At 37.7% G+C, this 26,304-nt stretch overlaps 1 protein-coding gene across 1 annotated transcript in view; it reads right to left on the reverse strand.

The window, feature by feature from the left end:
* The window catches only part of camk1da (calcium/calmodulin-dependent protein kinase 1Da), a 70,274-nt gene that overhangs the window by 35,121 nt on the left and 8,849 nt on the right, over positions 1-26,304 (reverse strand). The window contains exon 2 of the mRNA XM_051688565.1: positions 596-727. Within this exon, the coding sequence (XP_051544525.1) occupies positions 596-727 (132 nt within the window). The remainder of the gene's footprint in view (positions 1-595; positions 728-26,304) is intronic.

The raw sequence follows: 26,304 nt of genomic DNA on the forward strand, positions 1-26,304 counted from the left end.
TACATAGTAGTTAAAGACACCTTATATAAAGTGGGAATGAAAATTAAATAGAAAATAGACCTACATGGAATGCTGTAATTTATACTTTTCGCGATCAGTTAATTGTGGCAGTGGTAATTGTAATCTCAAATATTTATTCGATTAATTGTGCAGACCTCAGGCAGCATTCCGTGTAAACACAGTACTATGCAGTCTGGCAGTATCCTATTCCACAGCCAAAGCATCTGTCCACATTCACAATGTAGCATACTACTGTTTGAAATGTTTATACATGCATACTGTCTCGCATATTATTTTTTAAGTAGGCAGCATACAGTATATACTGTGCAGTAAGAAGTACGCTAGTATTTCATTCCAAAGCCTCAGTCTACACTTCTGGTCTCAGTTAGTACGTGTGCCGCTTCATAGATAGAGAGAACATCAGTGAGAGCTTCCCTGCTGTAATTGGACGAGGGCATCAGAGTTACCACGGTAACTGGAGGTCAAACCTCAGGCAAACAAGCTCCTATCAGCTGGCAAACTGAGGAAATTAGTGTAGAAGAGGCGGTTGCCATGGGTACAGGTACTGGAGTAAGGTGCAAGAAACGGAACTCACCTGCGCAAAACAGCGATTTCGTTCTCGATGCTGCTCTCCTTCCCCTTCAGGGCCTTTTTAGGAATACACTTGACAGCAAACATCTTTCCTGTGGTCCGCTCCTCAGCCAAGACCACCTCTGAGAATGCACCCCTTTAAAAGAGAGAGAGAGAGAGAGTTTAAAGCCTAATTTATTACTACAGAGGTGTGAACTATACATACTGGTACAGTACTTGTTTGCAACAGTTTAATAATTTTGGTAGAACAGAGGTGGTTCGACTGGTACAGTCAAAATATTTAATATCAGTGTTGTCACTTACAAAAATTTACATTTGGACATGTTACCATGGTATGTGCATTGTATTTTTGACATATAGTATGGTAATAACATGGTATCCTTAAAAGTGCCTTCTAGTATCAAGTAAATACCATGGTATTACCATCTGATTAAGATCTAAAATTACTTAACATATACATTTAATCGTGAAGCTAAACTTGTTGATTGTTGAGTGGTGAGAAAATTACAGTGAAGACCTTTAACACTTGGGAACCAATTGACGTGATATTTTTTTGTAATTATACATTTGTTTGTTTGTTTTTGAGTGCAAGATTGAAATTATCTATTAGTTTCAATGTATGGTGAACATTAAGTGGTTTAAACTAATTTAATAGCAGAAAATTGTGGATTTTGCAGTGAAATCATATTCTTGGCAAGCTTTCTGAGATTCTCCCAAGACCCAAAAAGATTGCAGATCTCAGAAATAGAAAAATGGGCTTTACGAACACAGAAAGAGCAAAACTGTGTTTCGTGTGTGTGTGTGTGACTGGAAGCATCCGTGGCATTATGTCCAGCCACGCTGAAGGGTGTGTGTTTAAAGTGTGTTTTTTTGTGTATGCGGTAGCATAGCAACAGTCCGAGATTGCCTAAGCAAATATTCCCTAATTCTTTGCTCAGTGTTTTTGAAAGCTTTTATGGGTGCTGGCAGATGTCAGATTTTCTCAGGGACTTTATCAGCAAATGGGTATTCTAAAATCAACCCTTTCTTTCTCTCTCTCTCTCTCTCTCTCTCTCTTTCTCTCTTTCTCTCTGTCTCTCCCCTGTACACACACAGTGCTGATCCCTACTTAATTCAGCTGATTTCTGAGATCTGATAGACATGGTTTGATTGAAATGAAAAAGTAAAGGTCTATGACCCCTACTGACCTCATTCTCAGTAAGCACATGGCTTAAGCTACAGGTGTGTTAGGAGTGTGAGCTATACTAATGCAGTAGCGCTTAAAGAGGCAGTTGGAAAATGGAAATTCTGTCATCATTTACTCACCCTTTGTTGTTCCAAACCCAAATGATAATTTTTCTGTCGAACACAAAAGGATATGTTAGGTAGACTGTCAGACTCACCATTCACTTCCATTGCACCTTTTTTCCATACAATGGTGAAAGTGAATGGTGACTTAAGCTGTCATTCTACCTAACATTTCCTTATGTGTTCCACGAAAGAAAGTCATAAGGGTTTGGAACAACATGAGGGTGAGAAAGTGACAAAATTTTCATTTTTGGCTGAACTATCCCATTAGTACAGTATATTGACCAAGCCATTGCAGTTCCTGCTGTATTGATATTCCTCTAACATTGGGGTGAAATTTACCCTCTTAGCGTTTCCTTTTTCTGCTCTATATAAATGTTTGTTTGAAGACTATGTGTGTGTTTGCATATTCTCAGACAGGATTCAAATATACATAAATCTATAGAGATACACAACACAAACACCCCCTCTGAATTAATCCCTGATTAAGTCCGTTTTTCATATTTTCTCAGCTCTGTTCAATGCAAACGCAAGGTCATAACTGTACGTGAATAAACAGAGAGATACAGAGGCAAAATTAAACTTCTCTAGATATGGCTTTAACAAAGTGCTGCAAGTATATGGGATTTCCACCTCTTTTATCATCTGTCAAATTAAAATCACAAGTCAGATTGGTCAGAAAAGTAAGAGCACACCTCTCTTCAACAAGTCGCATAATTTGAGGTATTGTTCTTGTCGGTAGCACAAATGGAGCAAGAATTTGAAAAATCTCTAACTCTAAGTACAGTATGAGCAATAGTAACAGTGATGTCTTGGCAAACAGTATTAATGAAAAGAAAAAAGAGGAAATGGAAATGGAGGGAGGAAGCGAGGGAGGAGGGGAGAGAGCAGGAGAATGATGTGTAGCTAGAGAGAACAGAATAATGAATGAATGGTGAAGAAAAAATGTGAATGAAGCTGCCAACACGCACTGCAGGCCACAGGTGAGAGAGCGACACGGGGAGATTTATATGATAGCTGAGAACCACTACCTGTCTGATGCAATCAAGCATGTGTGTGTGTGTGTGTGTGTGTGTGCGTGTGTGTGTGTTTTTAGTGTGCATGGCAGGTGTGTTGAGACAGGCTCGCTGAAAAATAATCAAACTAGATTCAACTAAACCAGCAAGACCACAAGCAAACACACACACACACATAAAACACCAGGCATATCTGTATCCAATAAAATATACAGTATATAATATATTATAATATTGAATGAATAAATTATTTATATTCAAGCAAAATCCAAACATTAAGAATACCCTAAGAATAACAAATGAGTAAAAAATATTGCAATATATCATCGATTTGAAAAATTAGACTCAGATTGTTACAGATTATTGCATTCTGTCACAACCTGAATATTGTAGAAACTTGTGTATATGAGTTACGTACCGTATATATATATATATATATATATATATATATATATATATATATATACACTACTGGTCAAAAGTTTTGAAACACTTGACTGAAATGTTTCTCATGATCTTTTGATCTGAAGGCGTATGCTTAAATGTTTGAAATTAGTTTTGTAGACAAAAATATAATTATGCCACCATATTAATTTATTTCATTACAAAACTAAAATTTTATAATAAAAAAAAGTTTTTGAAATTGATGACTTGGACCAAATAATAAAGAAAAGCAGCCAATAAGTGCCCAGCATAGATGGGAACTCCTTCAATACTGTTTAAAAAGCATCTCAGGGTGATACCTCAAGAAGTTGGTTGAGAAAATGTCAAGAGTTCATGTCTGCAAATTCTAGGCAAAGGGTGACTACTTTGAAGATGCTAAAATATAACACACTTTTGATTTATTTTGAATTTTGTTGAGTCACAACATAATTCCCATAGTTCCATTTATGTTATTCCATAGTTGTGATGACTTTACTATTATTCTAAAATGTGAAGAAAAAAACAATTATAATAAAGAATGAGTAAGTGTTTCAAAACTTTTGACCGGTAGTGTATATATAAAAATACAAAATACAATATTTCCAGTGTTACAAATTAAATGTAATTAAAATAAAACATTATTTTTTTACCATATTTCAAAGATGATAAACATGCACATGAAGAGGTATTGTGACAACAATGTAGCATACTACAGTTTAAGATGTTTATCGTTGCATTTGGTGTACTGTTTCACATATATATATATATATATATATATATATATATATATATATATATATATATATATACATACAGTATCATACCACCAATCTTCACAAAATGCAAAGAACTGTGATTGAGTATATATAGAAATGAATAAAAATGGCCTTGCAAATCGATGGTGAAATTTAACCAAGCAATTCTCTTAAACTTAAAATTAAATAATTCGACAATATATTCAAAGACACTTTCCCAAATCACTGCATGTCTAAATGTAGATTTTGGTCATGATAATGTTTAAATGAAATAAGTGCACTCTGATGACTTCCTCCCTGTGATTCACATTTCCACACATTTCAGCACTTTCACTGTCTGAGCCATCACTCATTAACTTGGCCTCTATCAATGAATGCTGCAGTTCCTTGGGAATTAATGCGTCTTAGTCGCTTCCTTTTGTCTGACCCTTTAGTACAAATCCATTTTGATATGACATTCAAAAGGTGGCTGTGCGGAGACACTGATGATGTAATCAACAGGCAACTCAAGTGAACATAAAAAAAATCTGACTCCATTCATCGATTTGGACTACATTTGCTGTACAAATCCCTATTAGAGATACCATGGCTCACTCTAATTAATTTCAACTAAAACTTTAAACAAATTGCCATTCCTTTTGATCTAAGAGGAATCACTCCCTGTGAAGATGGAAATGAAAGCAAGAGTCAAGAGTGCAATCCCAGTAACAAAATAGCTTAGTGCAATTGATTGTCTAACCAAAAATAAGCCTTGAAATTCCTTCTTTAAAGCTGTCCACCTTTACATTAGAATTTTCAAAAAAAAAAAAAAGACAGGTGCAGATGGGTTACTTGTATTAAAGAGGTCGTTTGCCCTATCAACAGCTGCATATTGCCCTGAAAATACTCCCATAAATGTGATAACCATATGTATCTCTCTCTGAGTATGTATGTGTGGGTGTGTGTCAACCTAAGCCCATGGGGTGCTTCCCAAGTCTCACACAATCACCGATGCATTGACATAAAGATGCTGCTTTGCTTTACATGTTAAAAATAAAACGTTATGTCCCTGCTAAATTAAGTGCGTTTGCCAAGCTAATCTCACCACAGTTCCTAAAAACTTTATCTGAATGGGGGATGTGACAAGGAAGAGGTCGTGGCTGGGCCGAGGAAAAATACAATACAAAAATACAATTTAATAAAATATATTAAATATAACATTTTTATAAATATAAAATCTATTATTTAAAAATGTATTTTATATAATTTTTTAAAATGTGGATACAGTGGATATAAAAAGTCTACAAACCCCTGTTAAAACAACAGTTTTTTGTGATGTAAAAAATGAAACAAAGATAAATCATATCGGACTTTTTGCACCTTTAATGTAAAAATTACAACCTATGCAATGCCACTGAAAACCCAAGTGACACATTTCAGAGAAAAAAAAAAAAATTTTTAAAACTTAGAATAACTTAACTGCATACGTGTGCACACCCTTTTATAATTGGGTATGTGGCTGTGTTCAGAATCAACCAATCATCAAGCTCATGTGAAATAGTACACACCTGTCTTCACCTGAAGTGTCTCTGATTAACTTCAAATAAATCTCAGCTGTTCTTGTAGGATTTATCTGACATCTTCTTGGTTGCATGCTACTACAAGAGCAATGGGCCACAATGAGCTTACAAAGCATCAACGGGATCTCATTGTTGAAAGGTATCGCTCAGGTGAGGGCTTCCAAAAAATTTCCAAGGCATTAGATATACCATGGAACACACCGAAGACAGTCATCAACAAGTGGAGAAAGTGTGGCACAACAGTAACATTGTCAAGAACAGGATGTCCCTCCAAAATTGATTAGAAGACAAAGAGAAAACTGGTCAGGGAGGCTGTCAGGAGGCCTACAGCAACATTAAAGGAGCTGCAGCTCTTTTTGGCAAGTACTGATTGCTCCCTACATGTGACAGCTATCTCCCGTACTCTTCATTTGTCTGGGCTATGGGGCAGGGTGGCAAGACCAAGCCATTTCTGACAAACAAAAACATCCAATCCTGGCAAAAACCTATATCCTGTCTCCCAAAACCATGTGGAATAATGTGTAATGGTCTGATGAGACCAAGATTTTTTTTCTCTCCCCTTTTTCTCCCCAATTTGGAATGCTCAATTCCCAATGCACTCTAAGTCCTCGTGGTGGCGTAGTGACTCGCCTCAATCCGGGTGGCACAGGACGAATCTCAGTTGCCTCCGTGTCTGGGACTGTCAACCCGCGCATCTTATCATGTGGCTTGTTGAGCATTACCGCGGAGACATGGCATGTGTGGAGGCTTCACGCACAACTCACCCCCCCGAGAGAGAACCACATTATAGTGACCACGAGGAGGTTAACCCATGTGACTCTATCCTCCCTAGCAATCGGGCCAATTTGGTTGCTTAGGAGACCTGGCTGGAGTCACTCAACACACCCTGGGATTCGAGCACGCGGACTCCAGGGGTGGTAGTCAGCGTCTTAACTCGCTGAGCTACCCAGGCCCCTGATGAGACAAAGATTTAACTTTTTGCCCAAAATTGTAAAAGGTATGTTTGCCGCAAAAACAACAGCACATCACCAAAAGAACACCATACCACAGTTAAGCATGGTGGTGGCAGCATCATGCTTTGGGGCTGCTTTTCTTCAGCTGGAACTGGGGCTTTAGTGAAGGTGGAGGGAAACATGAACTCCTCCAAGTACCAGTCAATTTTGGCACAGAACCTTCTGGCGTCTGTTAGAGAGCTGAAAATGAAGAGATCTTTCACCTTTCAGCATGACAATGATCCAAAGCACACATCCAAATCATCAAAAGAATGGCTTCAGCAAAAAAAGATTAATGTTTTGGAATGGCCCAGCCAGAGCCCAGACCTGAATCCTATAGAACATCTGTGGGGGGACCTGAAGAGGGCCGTACACAGGAGATGCCCTCACAATTTTACAGATCTGGAACGTTTTTGCAAAGAAGAGTGTGAAAATATTCCCGAGTCAAGATAAGCCAAGCTAATAGACTCTTATCCATACAGACTGAGTGCCGTAATAAAATCAAAGGGTGCTTCAACTAAGTATTAGTTCAGGGATGTGCACACTTATGCAGTTAGGTCATTCTAAGTTTATTTGTTTTTATTTTTTTCTCTGAAATGTGTCACTTTGGTTTTCAGTGGCATTGCATAGGTTGTAATTTTTACATTAAAGGTGCAAAAATTCTGACATGATTTATCTTTGTTTAATTTTTACATCACAAAATCCAAAAACAGGGGTGTGTAGACTATTTATATCCACTGTGTGTGTGTGTGTGTGTGTGTGTGTGTATGTATATATATATATATATATATATATATATATATATATATATATCTATATTACTAGAAAGTATCAGTGTTTGAGTGTTCAGTGAGGTTTAGTTCCCTAATTAGGGTCCATCCAATCTCCAGACAGAAGATCGTGTGAATTAGTGCACATTCAATTTCCCTAAAAGAATGTATTTACTTCCTATACAGAAGATGAGACATTGAAACAGCACCTGAGGTCACCTGATCACATGACAGGTTGTAAATGTAGACCCTATATTAAATGTGTTGCTTACTAAATCTTCCACATAGACAGTTATGCTGACATCGAAGCAGTGAAGATTTAGTCAATGATCAAATGGATGAACTTGCATGTATACAAGCACAAAAGAAGGCCAGTTGAACAGTTATACTAACCCAAAGACACACATGCATGCACACCCATCATGGCTTATTCTCACTTTAATAGCTCTGTTGCCACGGCAGCAATTACACAGCAATTACAGTCTGTGTTGGAATACAACATTCTGTGCAATACAGTGCTGAATTCTCACACTAGATGCCAACAAATAAGCCCAGGGAAGGTTTTCCAATTGAGTTCATTTAGAACAACATAACTGCGGTAAAACGGTCTTGCCATTTTTAAGAAAATAAAAACTATCTTAAGCCTGAAGTAGACCGTTTGTGTCTTCCAACCCAACCACTTATCAACCACCCCTCCCAAAAATAACACACAGACATAAAGACAGAGAAAACCTATATTTTATAAACTTCATGACAATTAATCATTGTGATTAGTTCCTGGAGCAATCAATGGTCTCCACTAAGGAAGTAAATGATTTGTTGGAAGTGTCAACAGGGTGTGTGTGTTTACATTCATTTACATCCAAAATTGGTTTTACTTTACAGCTAAAATAATAAACATGTTTTATCAGAAGAATTCATGTAAGTGCTTGTATAAAATTATAAGCTTCACATATCTGCCTTTAAATCCTCCAAAAATCGCCCCATACACTTCCATTGTAAGTGCCTCACTGTTACCTCGATTTAGCAGAGACTGGCCACTTCAATTAAAAATAATGGGAGAAATTGGAATGCCCAACGGTCAATGGATGTAGAAAGGAAGTCCTGCCTTACACGTATAAGAGCCAGTCAACTTCTTAGAGAAATTGCAAGCACATTATCCATACAAGCCAGGAAAATTGGGTTAAAAAAGCATAATTTATGATTCCAGTGATGTTAGATTTTACTGCTGATTTGAATATGTTCTTTGATCGTAATCTTGTCCAATCATTTTGAGTTTTTGGTGTTCCCCCATTCAAGTAGATAGGAGCTGCACTGTCATGACTGGAAATAGCTTCCCTGGAGCGCTCCAAAGATGGCCGCCAGTTGACTGACTTGCTAGAAAGACTTTGGCTTAACTCGTAATGAACCAGAGACTATTTAGCAGAGACGGGCCACTTCTATTAAAATTAATGGGAGAAATTGGAATGCCCAACGGCAGCCAACGGTCAATGGATGTAGAAAGGAAGCCCCACCTTACAGGTACAAGAGCCAATCACCTTTTAGATACAGACATTGCCTGTCAATCAACTTGAGAATGTGCATGTGCATTAGCTATACAAGCAGGGAAAATTTTGTTTTTTTTAGCATTATCTGAGGTAAAGAAGCAAAAAAATTATGCTATTGTTGTCAGATTTTACTGCTGTTTTGAACTATGTCCTTTGATCATAATCTTGACCAACCATTTTGTAGATTTCAGTCTTTCCCCATTCAAGTAGATAGGAGATGCACTGTCACAACTGGAAATAGCCTCTCGAGAGCATTCCAAAGATTAGGACTAGATTAGGACTTTCTAAGACTAGAAAGACTTTGATTGAACCCGGAAAATGTCTCTAATTCATAGTTCTGATGTCAAATGAAAACACGTTTTTGAAATGTTTTGAAAACATTTTAAATATTTGAAATATTCAAAAACACTGGAATGTTTCTGATCGGATCAAAGTACCCTGCATTGGTTGTTGCTAGGAAACCTTGCAGCTGTAGCTGTGAGATGCTTTATTGATCTAACTGTCTGAAATAATGTATCGCCCTTCCTTGGGTAACAGCAGGGGATTCAACATCCATTTGTTCATAGCTAAGGAGAAAGAGCTATCAAGTGGTTAACGAGAAAGGCTTTTTACACATTGTCCTGTATTTAATGCTCAGAAACTATAGCATATCATTGCTTGATTTAATCACAGTGAGTGCTTACTAAAATGACACTGTGTATTGCAAAACCTAGTAAAGAAAAAGCAGTCACATGAGCACTCGCCCATGTGAGAGACAGAATGGCACACAGAAAAACAAAGAATACCCTATCGTTTAGAATTTGTCCAAAACAAGTATATTATTTTGCAGTCTAGGAAGGCAGCTCACTAGGTTCTGAAACACAGCTTGTGTGTCTCTGTGTGTATACTGATGACCACATTTTTAATAATGAATAACCCCACACTTTAAATAAGATTATTGTTGTGAGACTGCACACACACTCGCAGAAGAAGTTCATAATGGTGTGTGATTCATACTGACACTTATCTATGGCCATTGGCACAGATACAAGTGTGTGGGTGCAACTGACGAGGTGTGATCAGAGATGTGTGTGTTTGTGTTCACGTCTCCCTAAGGTCGTGACTCAGATGACGACAACTGGGTTGCAGAAGCCTGTAAATTCAGTAAAAAGCCCTGAGTCATAGGGCAATACACACACAACCAGATGAAAGTTTTGAGGATTGTTCTGAAAATCACTGAAATCTAATGAAAACTGAACACAAAAGATAAAATATGATCCCACACTGTGCGCCAATGATTGTTCATTGAACTTTTTATGAGACAAGAGAGGATGCTATGTAATTACTAAAGCCACGGTGTCATATTCCCTTAACTAAAGTGGCTTAGGAGCATCAATTTGGCGTTACCATGGTTACGATAAGACAGCGAACTGATGATCGCCTGATGACAGTAAGTCTACAGAAAAGACAGATGTAAAAACAGACAGATCTAACAAACAGAAGAGGAACAAGAGGACACAGAGACATTGGGACTGAGGTACAAACCTACTGCAGATCTGCTCAACAGGCACAAAATAGAACAACACTCTTGGTAAAGGAATAGTTCACCCAAAAATGCAAATTCTGTCATCATTTACTAAACCTCATTTTGCTGCGATCCCATATGACTTTCTTTCTTCTGTGCAACACAAAAGGAGATGTTAGGTGATGTGTTAGTCTCAGTCATCATTTACTTTCATTGCATCTTTTATCCAGAGAGTGAAAGTGAATGACAGAGGATGTCATTCTGCCTAACATCTCCTTTTGTGTTTCTTTGGAAAAAAAAAGAGAGACATAGAGACATGCAATGACATGGGGGTGAGTAAACTGACAGAATTTTCACTTTTGGGTGAACTATCACTTTAAAGGAACATTCACTCTTGCACTTGTTCGCTCTCTCTTTCCCTGCCTCTTGGAGATATTATCCATGGCAGGCCCAAAAGACCATGGGTAATTACACGTCCTATTATCCTCTCATTCTGACTGTGTGCTCCCTCCAATTCACTACAGCAAAATCCAAATGTTCTGTTTCTCACTTGCTGCAGTACTACAGTATAGAATTATTATGGAGGTTTTTAGAGTAGATAAGGTATTATGTACATACAGATATGTGGTAGTACCATGGTACAGTGATTTAAGAGAGAAACACCATAGTACTTTGAAATATACCATGGTGCTGTATTCATTATTACCATGTTCATATAGCGCTGTATTTACATGGTACTCCAAGCACATAGCCCTTTGAATTTGCTCAGTCGCTCATTGTTTTTTTTTTTAAGTAAAGCATCACTACTAATATTGCTCATATTGTACATAGGGTTAGGGATTTGAACAAGCAGGGGCTGAGAAAATCTAAATTCAAATTTTTCACTGAAATATTACCAAAATTCCAATTAAATAAGATTTTTAAGAAATTTGTAATAAAAAAAATGTATATTCTAATTTTAAATATATTATTTCAGGTAGATGGAAAAATCTACAAGACGCTTGGTTTTTAATCAACGTTGTTGTCTCCCATGTCCACAAGAGGGCACAACAAATTAATATAAACCAATCAGCACAGTGTTATAGCGATTGTTTATCACAAAGAAAATGTCTGGCTGTCAACAAATGTCCGTAAAAGGATAAAGACAAAATAATTAGCCAGTTCTTATTCTCAAATATTAAGTAAAAAAGTAAAACGAGAAAAGAAACACTTCAATAGATGGTTCTAGGTTAACTCAGTGTTACACAGTAGCCTATACCACTGCCATTGTACTACCATGGACACGAGCTTCATAATACTGATGGTACTACAGTGTTTTTCATTAATAAATACAGTTGTATGTACGTACCTAATGCTTACGCAGCGAGGCGCTGATAAGAGAGCAACGCATAGATAGTCAAGACACAACCGCCAAAGATTTCCACCTTTGGGGGCCGTTCACTCTGAACGTGTCCATCTTTTTCTATGTAAGCATGAACTAGATGGACGTCTTTGACCGTTGCATCACGTCTCGCTGTTACTTCAATGCCTCATGCAGTAACAAGCATTTTTTAGATGTAAAAGTCAATTCAATCTTTAAAACGTGTCTCGAGACACATGCGTTCTGTTTTATATATTGCACTGCGCCTGTTTTACCCCAAGAATATAACTGATGATAGTGCTTGGCACATATCCAAAATTTGAATGCTCATTTTAGCAATCGAATGTTCAATTTTATTCCTAATTTCAACAAATATTCAAATTTAAATTTGACAGCCTTTAGCAACAGAAGGTCGAAAGTTCTTCAGCTGAAACCAGTCTCTGCTTACCAAAATTTTTACCACTGCCCCCAGTGGCCAAAGCTGGCAGTGTTGTTGAATGTTTGGGCACGTATGAGCTCCATTTTCCCTGTGAAATATCAGTGTGTGGTGCCAAAAGCGAGTTGTAAAGCAAGTTTTTTTGTTGTTGTAAATGATGTAATACAGTCAACAGGAAGGCATATTGTATTATCATATCCCCTTCACCAAAGCCCAACACTAAACCTAGCCGTCAGTGGAGTGAAAATGCAATATTAGAGGGAAAATGCAACATCTGAATCTTGCTTGACATTTATGTGAACGCAATTACTTCATGGTTTGTATGGGACCAGAACCCGCATCTCTGAGGCTGCTCGTGCAACATACTATGAGTCGCGCCACAGGAAAAGGTAAACACATTTGAATTGATGCAAAGTTGTCTGATTAGAGATGGTGCTTGTCAGTAACTTAGCAGAATGGGGTTGATGTCAGGATACCAGAACATTCAGTAGCAGCATGTCGAGTTCCAACGTGATCATGTTTAACCAAAAGTACTAAACTTTGGTACGTAACTCATCCCGCCATGTTGTGCTACGGGCATAAACGACAGCACAAACATACGGCTTGTTGAGGAGAGGTCTGCTATTACTCTTTCAGATGATCAGAAATGCAATTTTCACTTGGCTGATGATAAAACAAGGTAAAAAAAATGTCCCAAGCCATATCTATGGACCAGAATGGCCAGACTTGGGAGTGAGCTATTTTGACTTGGGCCAGTAAGCAAACACACAAAACACCCTATCAACCGCATAGCAACACACTCGAAACATAGAATAGTAATGCCCTGACAACCACCCAGCCATCATGGCATCGAGCATGGAGAAGCACCACACTTTCTACAAAAAACTTTAAAATCTTTAAAGTCCTAAGTCAAAAGGGTAAAAGCCTAAACCATTAAAAGTATGTCTTTTTTTTTTTTTTCTGCATAGAGGATGACAGAATGTAACCCGTGTGCAGGGACACAAACATGTGCGATAAATTATAAGGGTCAGTTTTGGGTTACCACCTTTGATGGAGCAATGCTAGTACATTGATCTGTACAAAACTCAGCACCCGTTGCATTCAAAACACACAGAGCTCTCATATAAAAACATGTGTGCATGTTTATTTGTGTGTTTTTGCCCTGTGTGTTGATGCATTTAAATGGAGTTACAGTGCCGGTAAAAACCACAGGAAGACTGCATGTGCTCTCTGCGGCTGCACCTGCAAACAGCATGAGAGAGAGAGAGAAAAAAGAGAGAAAAATGAGAGAAAGAGCGCGCATACAAGGACATGGGGGGGGGGGGGCGTCTGCTGTGCATGCTCCATGGTAACTCTATTAAGAAAATGCTTTTAAATCACAGACAGTTTCAGATCTAAGCGTTCCCACTGATTTAAAGGGATAGTTCACTCAGAAATCAACAAATGTCAACACATACTCATGTTGTTTCATACCATATGACTTTCTACTGTGCAATACAAAAGCAGATGTTAGGCAAAATGTTAGCCTCAGTCACCATTTACTTTCATTGCATATTCCATACAATGAAAGTGAATGGTAGTCTAACATTTTGCCTAACATCTGCTTTTGTATTCTAGGAAACTAAGTATGTGAGTAAATGACAGAATTAGAATTTTTTAGGTGAACTCTCCCTTTAAATATGCGATCAAATCACATGACAGAGTCGGAGCGTTCCAACGGCTTAGAGCGCAATATTCGTACACAGCATCCAATCTAGCCTCCTGCTTCTACTGCTAACTAACTAAAAGATACAGCTATCTCAACCTCTTACACGTGCCCTTTTCTATCCTTTTTAGCAAGATAAATTTGCTGTCTCTGTGTCAAGGGAGCATACAATCCCTTAAGTACATAAAACTAAAGACACACACATCATCTACTGTTCTGTTGTTCCTGTTGATCTGATAATATTGAAACCTAACCAGGAAATACAGGAGGACATGATGCACATCAGGAATCACACACACACACACACACACACACACACACACACACACAGACATACACACAGACATAAATACAAAGAGTAAAAGGAAAGCCATAAATCAAACACGTTAACAGGAGGAATAACAAGTATGCAGTGCATGCACAGGATTACACTTGCAAGTATTATCAACAAGACTCTGTCAGTAAATTAGAAACTCATTTAAATAATTATACATATTCAAGAGCAGTGTAGGCACAGGATTTGAGTGAGTGAATTTGGGCTGGCTTCTGTTTCCTCTTAATAAAAGCAATGTGCCGCCACAAAAGGACAGAACATTTATGAGACCGCAACAAACATTACCACAAAAACAAAGAAAATGTATTCATGCAAAAGTCCTCTCACTTTACCATCTTTGACAAACAAATTTGTATATAGATAGTTTCTACCCTATACAAATGTTTTGTTAGGGAATTAAATTGAAAGTTTTCAATTAAAAGATCAAAAGATCATTTTTTTCTGTAAATTCTTCTCCCTGCCCAGTAGGTGGCGATATGCACAAAGAATGTGAATCACCAAAATTAAAAGAAGAAGAACATGAAAGTGGAGATTTATAGTAAAAAAGGACTTAAATATTGATCTGTTTCTCACCCACACATATAATATCACTTCTGAAGATATGGATTTAACCACTGGAGTCATATGGATTACTTTTTGTACCCTTAAAATTTTGGCCACCATTCACTTGCATTGTATGGACCTACAGAGCTGAGATATTTTTTCTAAAATTTTTTGTTTGTGTTCAGCAGAATAAAGAAATTCATAAACATCTGGGATGGCATGAGGGTGAGTAAATAATGAGAGAATTTTCATCTTTGGCTGAACTGTGTATACACATATAAGCTGCTTTTCCACTATCGGGCCGAACGGTTCTCTTTGCAAAACCGTGCCTTTCCGTGCTGATTATGGTTTCTTTTTCCACTGTGGTGCTTGAATGTACGTAACAAATATGTCAGTTGGCGAAGGCGTGAGAGGTAAAAATTGGAGTGAACGCGCTACGGAGGATGATTGCATATTCCAGTTTTTAGCACATATTTTCCCCCTAGTTTTTACTTTGCAAAAGCACAGGAAAGACATGACCCATGTCGCAAAAATGAGAAAGCAAAGAGAGGAAGACAAGAGGTTTACCATCATTTAGTGAGGGGTTGTGCATGCCACCGGACACAAGCACACAAAAAGTGCCAAGTCGAAATAAAAAGTATATTTATTGACAAAATATTATTCCAGCTACCTAGAAACAAATAAGTTACCCTGGCGCTGGAAAATTGAAAATCGTGAGGAGCCATGTACTAAAGCCATCCCACAAGCACGGTTGAGCACGATTTGAAATCCGGGCAGAGAATGGTTTGTAATCGTGCCGTGCAGAACCATGCTCAAGTGGAAATGCTGCTGGAATTGTTTGTCACTGTACTCAGAACCGTTTGGCCTGATGGTGGAAAAGCGGCAATATATGTAAATTGACGCACTGAAACAACTCAACACAAGAGTTTTCTCATCAAACGAGAGGAAGGACTTGAACGTTTTGTTCCATAAACAACAACAAAGAGCTTTCAATTAAACAACCACAGTGAGCACTCATTTGCAACAACCGCAGGCCATTATGCAAATATGTCAATTACAGAAAGCGTTACGGGAAAAGGCCTTAGTTAGTACAGTAACAGCCACATACAGGAAAAGACCCCCTATTTGTCCCCCACCCCCTCCTCCTCAGTGGGCTGACGCCTGCAGGCTGTGCTATGAAGGAGAACGGTTGCTTTGCAGATCTGTTTTGTGTTTGCAGAATGCAGATATATTACTTGACGCACTGGCCAGTTTTAGCTTCACTTTATGTGATATGTACAACAAGCCACGTAAAAATCATTTTGGAATAATGTAGGAATAGTAACGTGATTCTATAAGACCAGGTTGTGCATTTCTGTGTGTATCAGAGAAAGAGAGAGAGAGAGAGATTATCCTCTTCTCATATTTCATGGCACAGCAGAGATAGAAGCTTTATCTGATGGATGTGAACAGTAGGGACAAAGAAGAAAATCAGCAGAGAAATAGTCTATCTCAGCTCCCATATCCCACTGAGATCATGCTGAGCGAATGCTGGGATACTGTCTTTGATAGTTTGCCAAACAAGTAGTCCCACCCCAAACTCAAGCCGTTGGCTGAGCCAAAAGTTTGCAGGCCACACAAACAAACAGAGCAATGTTTTGATAGCACTACAGAGCAACAGTGTTTACAATTTTTAAGAGAAGTCAGCCTACAAATAGCTAATTATAGTTGTCCCTGCACATTAAACTGGAATATAAAGTATTTAAATGCAGAAAACATACACATATCAGCTTTAAAGCCCAAAGTATACTTCGGAAGGATGCGGTACAGGACACGTGATGCAAATTTCATCATCAGCAGAGTGCTCGAGCACTGAACTCATGCAGCCCGATTTTTCAAACCGCACGTCTTTGAAAGCTCAGAAAGTGGAGTTATTTGCACTAATTAGTGGGTCCACAAGATGGCAATACTCACATATGAGTCGTTGCTGTAAAGAAGAAATGCTAGAAGATATTATTGCCGCTAAACATCAGGAGATGAATGTGAGAACAACAACAGTGGATATGCAGGTCAAGAACGCATGTGTGAGGAGGTCAGGAGATGCCTGCTTTTATATAACTCAAGTCTGAAGGAATATAAAGACATCTTTATGAGTTTAAACTCCTGCATGCGCCAACCGCCTGTGTATGCGCAAACAGTAAATTAAAGTATACTTTGACAGGCTCACGTTTAACTTTTCCCGTTAAAACCGAAGTATACTTTGGGCTTAAGATGGAGATATAGAGAAAGAGGGTGCTACACAGTAGTTCTGACCTTGCTGCATTCCAAGACCAATGTCAAGACCAGCACAACTCAAGGACAACAACTCACTGCAGTTCCCTCCCCACAAATGGGACACGCACATACAAGACACTTGCATTAAAAGTCACTTTGTTTAGATCCCTTCTGAGGAGACAACCTTTAATGGAACTTTTCCAAAGTAGGTCTCTCATGAAACATGGCCAGAGAGAGAGAAGGGAGAAAGAGGTGATGTGGAAAGAGAAGCTTAATGAAAAAGAAAGGACTGCGGCAAACAAAAGCAATACAGAGATGGGCAGGGTGTCATCAGAACATTTATCCAAAAACAAACAAAACAAATGTTCAAAAAATAAAATCAATTTAAAACAACTGGTTAGATGATGTAACTTGCTTTTGCTATTACTTACTGGAGAAATTTGACCAGGAACAAATTTCATACTAACTGAAGAACTTTATAACTCTCTATCATTAATTATTAACTGTCGGTTACAATTATTAGACCATTATTCAAAGGTAAGTTCTATGAAAAGAGCCCTCCAGTTAGTAATTATGCTCAAATATCCTACTAGAATTGCCTTGAATACTGAGGACGTTTGTGATGTACTAACATGTCTGAAAAAGAACTGATTGCACTTTTAAAAAGAAAAAAGACTTTATTTATTTATTTAAGACTTGTCTTAAGAAAGCACAGTACTTACATGGAAAAATCCTGTTCTCAATCAGTATCTTTGTCTTATTTTCCAGGAAAATATTTAAACATATAAGGTAAATTCACATGAAAAGTGCATAATTGAAACAATTGAAATCAAGCAATATCAACTTGTTTTCAGAGAATGTATGTTAAATACATAAGTCCAAGTAGTCTTGTTCGGTGATTGTTTTGTGAACGTTGTAAATGTGCTCACAACCTATTTAACTATCGAAATGTGACATATTTCCTGGTTTAACAGATTCTTCACTTCAAAATGTAGGGCTGTACTTGATTTGATTCATTAAGCATTGATTGAATTGTACAAAAGTGGTATATGCCACATATTTGTAGGGGAGGGGTTAAAAAAAAGAGGACTTGACTTGGTGACGTCAGGTCAAAAGGAATGTTTTTTTCAGAGCTGGATGAAAAATTACAAAGACAAACTTTTTATTTCTTTCGAATAACATGCGCTAAAGAATTGTTCACAATAAGACCAAGAATGTGTATTAAGAATGTAAATAGGGTCAATTTTGATTTCATGCATTCACTTTAAGCATAAACCTCACTAAAGGCTTATCCTTAAAACAAGTGAAAAAATATGGAGACTTAGATATTTGTACTGGAAAACAAGACAAAAATACTGATCAAGAATAGGATGTTGTTGCCAGGAGATGTTGGTTGGTGCAGGGGAGGCAAGTGCTACAGTGCAAGCAAATAAATGGCATTTAACACTGGGGTAATGACAGAGCTTTTTGAAATCTGCAGTCGCTCTACCCCTGGGGCCATGCTGACATCTCTGCAGCGGTTCAAGTTCATCTCTCTCGCTCAGCAGGTCAGCTTGGTTTCTGACTGAACAGGGAGACGACTGCTGCTGTAGCTTTCATGCTCATTATGAATGAATGAATGAACGTTACATTTATCTAGCGCTTTTCTGAAACTACACTCAAAGTGCTTTACACAGTGCCCTTACCAATCATGGCCTCCTAATAATCCCCATCTATTAATTGGCTCTATAACTCCACTCTCTCCTCTCCACTAATAGCTGGTGTGTGGTGAGCGTACTGGCACACTATGGCTGCCATCGCATATTCCAGGTGGATGCGGCACACTGGTGGTGGTTGAGGAGAGTCCCCTGTTCACCATGTAAAGTGCTTTGTGCGCAGTGTCAGAAAAGCGCTATAACAATGTAACGTTCATTCATTCACTACAGTCCGGAACATTCCAACTTCTGGGTGGAACAATCAATTTTCGATTACACTGGACTAATTTTCTGGAAACTTTTCTGTATTAAATGAAATATATCTAAAATCAACATTCCTCTTGGCCAAAATGACTTATCTTAGAAGGCATCATAATGTTGCAGCTGGGGCCCTATGATATCATGATGCGGAAAACACGGACGGAATCACGAAATCCAGTCATAAAAACTGAATTAACTATTAAACACGGAATGTCACGGAATTTTACATATCTGAGATAAAATGTATGTATTAATGCTCAATTAACCAAATAAAAATCATCATATGTCCTAGAGTGATGATTGAACCACAAAAGGCTAAGATTTCAATAAGTAAATATACAGTGTGAAAGTGGTGCGTGCTTAAAAGAGAATGTGTGAAGCCGGCCACTCATACACTAATAAGCATCAGTGCACTCTGTGTTTGTAATAGTTTACAGACAGCAGAGCGCGCATTAAGCTTGAAGCGAGAAGCACATGCAGACTATATATTTATATAATTAAATCGCAGTCTTTTGAGGTTTAATAAGCACATCTAAGCCACAGAGCAAAGGTGTGAAGCTTTCGTCAAAAACATATTCTGCTTTCTGCCAAAATAAAAGCTCAATTTAACTAGACGTGTGAAATTGCACAAATAGCGACAGAATTTTACTTCTACTGAGTAGTAAAAAGAAATATTCAATGTAGTAATAAATAATAATAATATTAATTAAATAAATAAAAAATACATTATAATTAAGCAAAATCTCACAAGCAAGAATGCTATTATACTGAATAAAAGTTTTCATCAGCGCTTTCATTAATACTGTACTGTGATGCTCTGCAGCACTGTATTTGACATTAAAAAAAATCAAAATAATAATAACTCCAATAATATGTTTTGGATGTGCTGTGAGGATCTGTACAGAAGCACTTCATTTGATAAAAAATAATGTAAAGGTATATTAAAAAAAAAAATCACTTTATTAAAATTGTATGAATTCATTTGAATTAAACAGTTTTTTGATGATAAAAGTTAATTAAACTTTAAAACACAGAATTCAGAAAAAAATAAAAACTGATTTTATAGGGTCCTATGTTGCAGCCTACCTTTTGCAACAGCTTTCATGATGGGAATGCAGCAATGATGCCTTAAAACGCTGTCTAAGCCTGCGGTTATTGATCTTTTGCAGGTTGTGGTAATTCTAATGCCACTATAAGTAGTCACTGCACATTAATCAGTTTAAAACTATAGCCTATATTTGGTTTTGTATAATGAAATGTTTAATTGTAGTGGATTTAAATGGCTTTGTAATTGTAAATGGAAGCTGCTTTGTGGATGAGATGACATTTTTTGTAAGCTGTAATGCTGCTGTGATGTGGACAGGGGCTCATCTGATGTTCAGCTCTGTTCTCCGGGTTTCCATGTGGATCAGGCTGAGCTCACAGCAGGGTTTTGCTATGGAGAAAGAAACCGCTGGGCTGGTGTCTTATCAAAGAGCAGGGAGAAAAGGGATCATGACATAAAAAAAAAAAGAGGGAACGAGGAAGTGAGACAGACAGGCATGTAGCATCATGGGTCCACATCAACTGACTTTCTTTACCATGTGGTTAATATATAATATAAACCATTTTAGTTTAATTTCTAGCAAAAATTATTATGTTGTGATTTATACCATTACCGTGATCTAAAATTAATCATGTACAATTTTGGTCACACTGCCCACCGCTAACACACACTCTACCATTTTACTTTACTTCTCATGTCACACTAATCACTCTTTTCTACTGCAATCTCTAGCAATAATGCATTCACAATCAGCACAGAGCTAAGTTAAAGGCCAAGCAGATAATGAACATGCTGTTCCATGCTGTCTTTTTTATTTAGTTAACTTCCAGTGCCCTATCAAACATACTTCACACTACGCTTCATCACTATCCATGTATCCATCACTATACAGAAAGTCTGTTCCCTCACAAGTGGTTCCAACTTTATACCGTAGCGCCAATCGCATTGTAGGACAGACGTGGCTTAGCAGCAGAGATAGTAATCGAGGAAACAGCTGGAGGCTCGTGAAAGAAGTTAAGGTTGACGCTGATACAGATTTATGTGGCTAACGTAATAGACTTAAATTGCTGCACTATTTGTCACTGCTGTGAATGCCAAAGCCCTGACCCCCTCGGCTAAATGAAGACCGTATTCCGACTGGGACGGAAAAGCTGGCTGCTATTTATAAACTGAGGTCGCTCCTAAAATAATGGGCAGTTCTTGGGTGCGAGCTTCATGTTTACAAGCGTGTTAGAACACGGGGTACGTGACGAGTGGAAGATTGTAGATAATGACAGTAATGAACGCTAATGCAGGGGACAAATCTTCTACTCTCTCATGTGCTTTCTCTATTTTAGGCGTCAAGTATTCCAAAAGGGAGATGGATCGAAATGAAAGGAGGAGCTTTACAGAACAAGAATTCATTCATAAACATGCAATCAGCAGTGATGTGTTAAACACACATACAGTACAAACACCTTCAATGACAGTCCACGTGGGAAAAACACAAAAAATTCTCTAAATACACAGGAATTTTCTTTTCGCACCCTTAAATAATTCAAGTGGTGAAAGCACAGTACTATTGTTTTCATGTATCAAGCTGTATAATGTAGCAAATTGCCTTTTTACACTAAATTACAACAAAATATTTGTTAGGAATTCCATTTGATTTATTAATGTGAAAGCACAGGGCAATCGGTCGAACCTATTATAGACAATTACATTACAGGACAAGTCATGAAATACAGCATAAAACAAGGTACTAGGGTACTACATACTGTCCAACTGCATACTACACATACTATTATTTAAAAATAAAATGTTTATACAAACAGTAGTATACTTGTTGTCACATGACATCACCACTTGCAAGTTGTTATTATGTCACAAATACATTTTTAAGTTTGTGTGGTAATGTCTTGACTCTTAGCAGTCATGGTTGTTGCTTCTTCCAGTTCATTCTCCAGTTTATTCATACTGCGGAATGCTGAATGCGGAATCATAATGCTACCAAGAACATAACCTGTAACAATAGACCAGACAATGACCCTAACTACCCTCATAGGAAATAAACACAAAAACTGCTGCTGCAATATTTTAAACTACAATCAAATGAGGCAGCCACAGTGATTTTTGATGAACGTTCCAATTGTCCATGTCACCATCTTGTTTTCCAATTAAACCCGACTAGGACGAATAGTCCCTGAAGATGAAAGCAATTTAATATGCAGTTACATTTTTGGTTGGTGATGGTACACTGAGTATGACATTCGTTTAGCCTGCAATTACAGCTTTACCCCCTTAAATGCATAAATATGTCCCTGTGGATGACAATAATTGCACTAGTGGAGAAAATGTGCATTTAACAGCACTGAGGTTTTAAAACCATCAATATACCATGTAATATTACTGTTATATTTCTGCAATATTTTATCATTTTAAAAAAGCAACAAAATTACAAACTTCTTACAAATGACTGTAATAGATAATCACTGCATGCTAATTAATACACACTGAATCCAACCCTAGTGAGCAGATCTGTTGGAATACAGGTTTTTTGATGGCATCAAGTGAAATCCGTGCTAAGATGTGATTCAAACCCATTAAGACAGGGCATAATTAGCAACTCACATACATTTAAACGGCTGCAAAGTGTCAATAAAAACATTGCTAAGGAAACAGGTTCCTGCCTAATGGACTTGAAAGGTGAATCTAATACTCCTACTTGGTGTGAAATGCGCACACTGTCTGTGTGTGTGTCTGTGTTTGGTCAGGTTTTGCTTTCCTTGTGGAAACAAAATGTCTCATAATGTCACCAGAAGAAAAGCAAAACCTGACAAAACCATAGAATGGGGATCTTCCCATAACAAGAGTGTTGTGGGTGGTTGCCAGGGTGTTGCTATACAGTTTCCCAGGTGTTCTCAGTGGTTTTAACGCATTGTTGGGCGATTGCTACAGTGTTCTAGGTGGTTGCTTACTAGTCCAAGTCAAAAGAGCACAAGTCTCCATGATATTCTGGTCCCTAGATATGGCTTGGGTCCCTCCTTCAATGAAAGTATATAGGACTTATTGTCTGCCACACGAAAATCGTAACTCTGATTCAGAAATTAATGGCACACCTTTCCTTAAAGGAATATTCCAGGTTCAATACAAATTAAGCTCAATCGACAGCATTTGTGGCATATTGTTGATTACCACAAAAAATTATTTCGACTTGTCCCTCCTTTTCTTTAAAAAAGCAGCAAAAATCGAGCTTACAGTGAGGCACTTACAATGGAAGTGAATCGGGCCAATTTTCAGAGGGTTTAAAGGAAATGTGAAACTTAGAACTTTATAAAAGCACTTTCATTAAGTCTTCTCTTTAAACGTATGTATTATTTGAGCTGTAACGTTGTTTAATTTGTCATTTGTACAGTCGTTTTAGGGTTTGTTGACATTTCATTGTCATGGCAACGAAGTTGTAAAATTGACTGTAACTTTACACAGAAAAGTTTAGTAAGAGATGTTATCAAACTAAAATCATGTTAACACACTTTTGGCTACAATTTTGAAACAGTGAGTATTTTTTTATTTTTTTTAAATGAAAATTTGGCCCAATCCCCAATTTGGAATGCCCAATTCCCACTACTTACTAGGTCCTTGTGGTGGTGCGGTTACTCACCTCAATATGAGTGGTGGAGGACAAGTCTCAGTTGCCTCCGCTTCTGAGACAGTCAATCCGCGCATCTTATCACGTGGCTCGCTGTGCATGACACCGTGGAGACTCACAGCGTGTGGAGGCTCATGCGACTGTATTCTCTGCAATCCACACACAATTTACCTCGCGCCCCATTGAGAGAGAGAACCACTAATCGTGACCACGAGGAGGTTACCCCTTGTGACTCTACCCTCCCTTGCAACCAGGCCAATTTGTTTGCTGGCTGGAGACCTGGCTGGAGTCAGCACACCCTGGATTCGAACTCGCGACTCCAGGGGTGGTAGTCAGCATCAATACTCGTTGAACTACCCAGGCCCTGAAACAGTGAGTATTTTAACATTTATGGATTGGCCCCATTCACTTCCTTTGTAAGTGCCTCACTGGAACCCAGATTATTTCTTTTTTTTTTTTAAAGAAAAGGAGGGACAAGTCAAAATTCATTTTTGTGGTAATCAATATTATGCCACAAATGCCGTCGATTGAGCTTAACTTGTATTGAACCCACAACATTTCTTTAACAAGACGCACAATTTGAGGCATCATTCATGTAGCGCAAACAATGCAGGACGGGTTATGTGCAACTATCCTTAGCGTAAGGGATTTGTTCAAATCCCTAACCGTACAAATAAGCAATTGTAATTGTGATGCTAACCAAATTAACAAAGATATGCTTTGCATATTCACTCTACTTGCCCATTATTATGCAAGGAAAGTACATAAAATGCAACAAGGACCAGTTAAAGTCTATAAAAAACACATAAGCCTGTTTGTGGGTGGCGTGTTGTGTGCCCATGTTGTAAACAGCAGATGGGATTTGGGCATAATCTCATTGAGATTCGACCTGCTCTTGTTAAGTGAACAAGCTTTGCTGATAAACATTGGTGACATGTGTACAGACGGTCGTCCCCTTGGCTGAAAACGGCGGGAGGAACCAGACAGTACACTCTGATGAACAGAAAACAGAGGGAGCGAGCCAAAGACAGCAGAGCTTGAGGAGAGACGGAAGGAAGAGGATAATCTCCAGACGGGTTTCCTCTATTATGATGCTCGTTTGCTTTGATCAGCCTACATTAATCCTGCACATGACCTCCAAAGCCAAACAACTTACATCACCATTTAACATCCTGCTAACAATCCTGTCAGCGCATGAACTTATGAAGATCTCACATGATCCTATCATTACATTTCTATGTCGGAGCTAGTATCATTTACCCACCTTCATTTCGTTCTTCTGTGGAACACAAAAGGAGAAATTATAAAGAATGTACAAGTCATTGAATTACTAACATTTTTGGTCTGTTCCTCACACAAAGCTACTGTATGAATTCAAAAGACCTGTGGGTCAATTTTATGAAATTTTATGGTGCTTTTGTGTCCTTTGTTAAGCATGAAAGCTCTGATATTCAAAAAAAAAAACAAGAAAAAAAAAAAGACAAAAACAACCAATATATTCTCTTAAATGTCTTCTTTTGTTTTCCATGGAAGAAAGAAAGTCATAAAGATTTGAAACAACAAGGTGAGTAAATGATTGGGTGAACTATTCCTTTAATACCTGATAGATTCTTTTGCTTCAGCATTGACAGCACATAACAGATGGCTGCGTGAGCTGCACACATGGGGGTATCTATTAGAGCAGTCACAAGATGTTTGCATCAGAGAAAACAATTCAAACTGTGGGTGTTTTTGTTCTCCAAAACAGATTGTGCCACTGGGAAAGGGGCCTTTTCCTGAGAGCCGGAACTTTTATAGAGATTTCTCTACCTCTTCAGACCCTGATTTGTCAACAAACTTTGTTTGGCACTAAACGGATTGGCAAAAATAATGAATGTTTCCCAACTAAACTTGCATCTTGGGTTGAGCCTGAAATTGGCACACTGGGCTGCTCAAATAAACAGAGCAATGTTTTGAAAGCACTATAGAGGTACAGCGTTAACACTTTCAACCTAAAAATGGTTTATTTATAGTTCTCCCTGCACATTAACCTGGGATAGGAGAAACTATTTCAACAAATTACAAACAACACTTTTGAGCAATTTCTGACATTTTTCTGTCAGCGTAAGTGTTATTTAATTCCCCCCGTGCCAGAATAGAGACAAAGAGTTGTGGCTAAAGATTACACCTCGTACAGCTGACTCAGGAATTCATGCTGACCACATCACTGAACAGTCGATTAGAACACACTGATATGACTGGAGTCTTCATGTCACGTGAGTGTACATAATTTCACACCTGTTTGCCCAAATAAGATTAAAAGTAGCAAAATTTGATGTCTTCTATTAATAAAACAAACAAAAAATATTCCACACCAAACCATGTGCAAATTGAAGAATATATATTAAAGAATATTAAACACATGTACATGCACTCAAATAAATATTTTAGCTAATTTTTTTAGATTTACACATTTTAATTTCATAACAAAAATCCATCAAATTGAATTGTGTAATGTTTAACAAAAATTAAATCAACATATTTAGTTTTTTACATTTTATTTTATTAAAGATTAATTTAATGGAATTTTTATGAAATTTAAATGCGTAAATCTTAAAATAT

The sequence above is a fragment of the Myxocyprinus asiaticus genome, chromosome 45 (assembly GCF_019703515.2).
Source record: "Myxocyprinus asiaticus isolate MX2 ecotype Aquarium Trade chromosome 45, UBuf_Myxa_2, whole genome shotgun sequence".
Lineage (NCBI taxonomy): Eukaryota > Metazoa > Chordata > Actinopteri > Cypriniformes > Catostomidae > Myxocyprinus > Myxocyprinus asiaticus.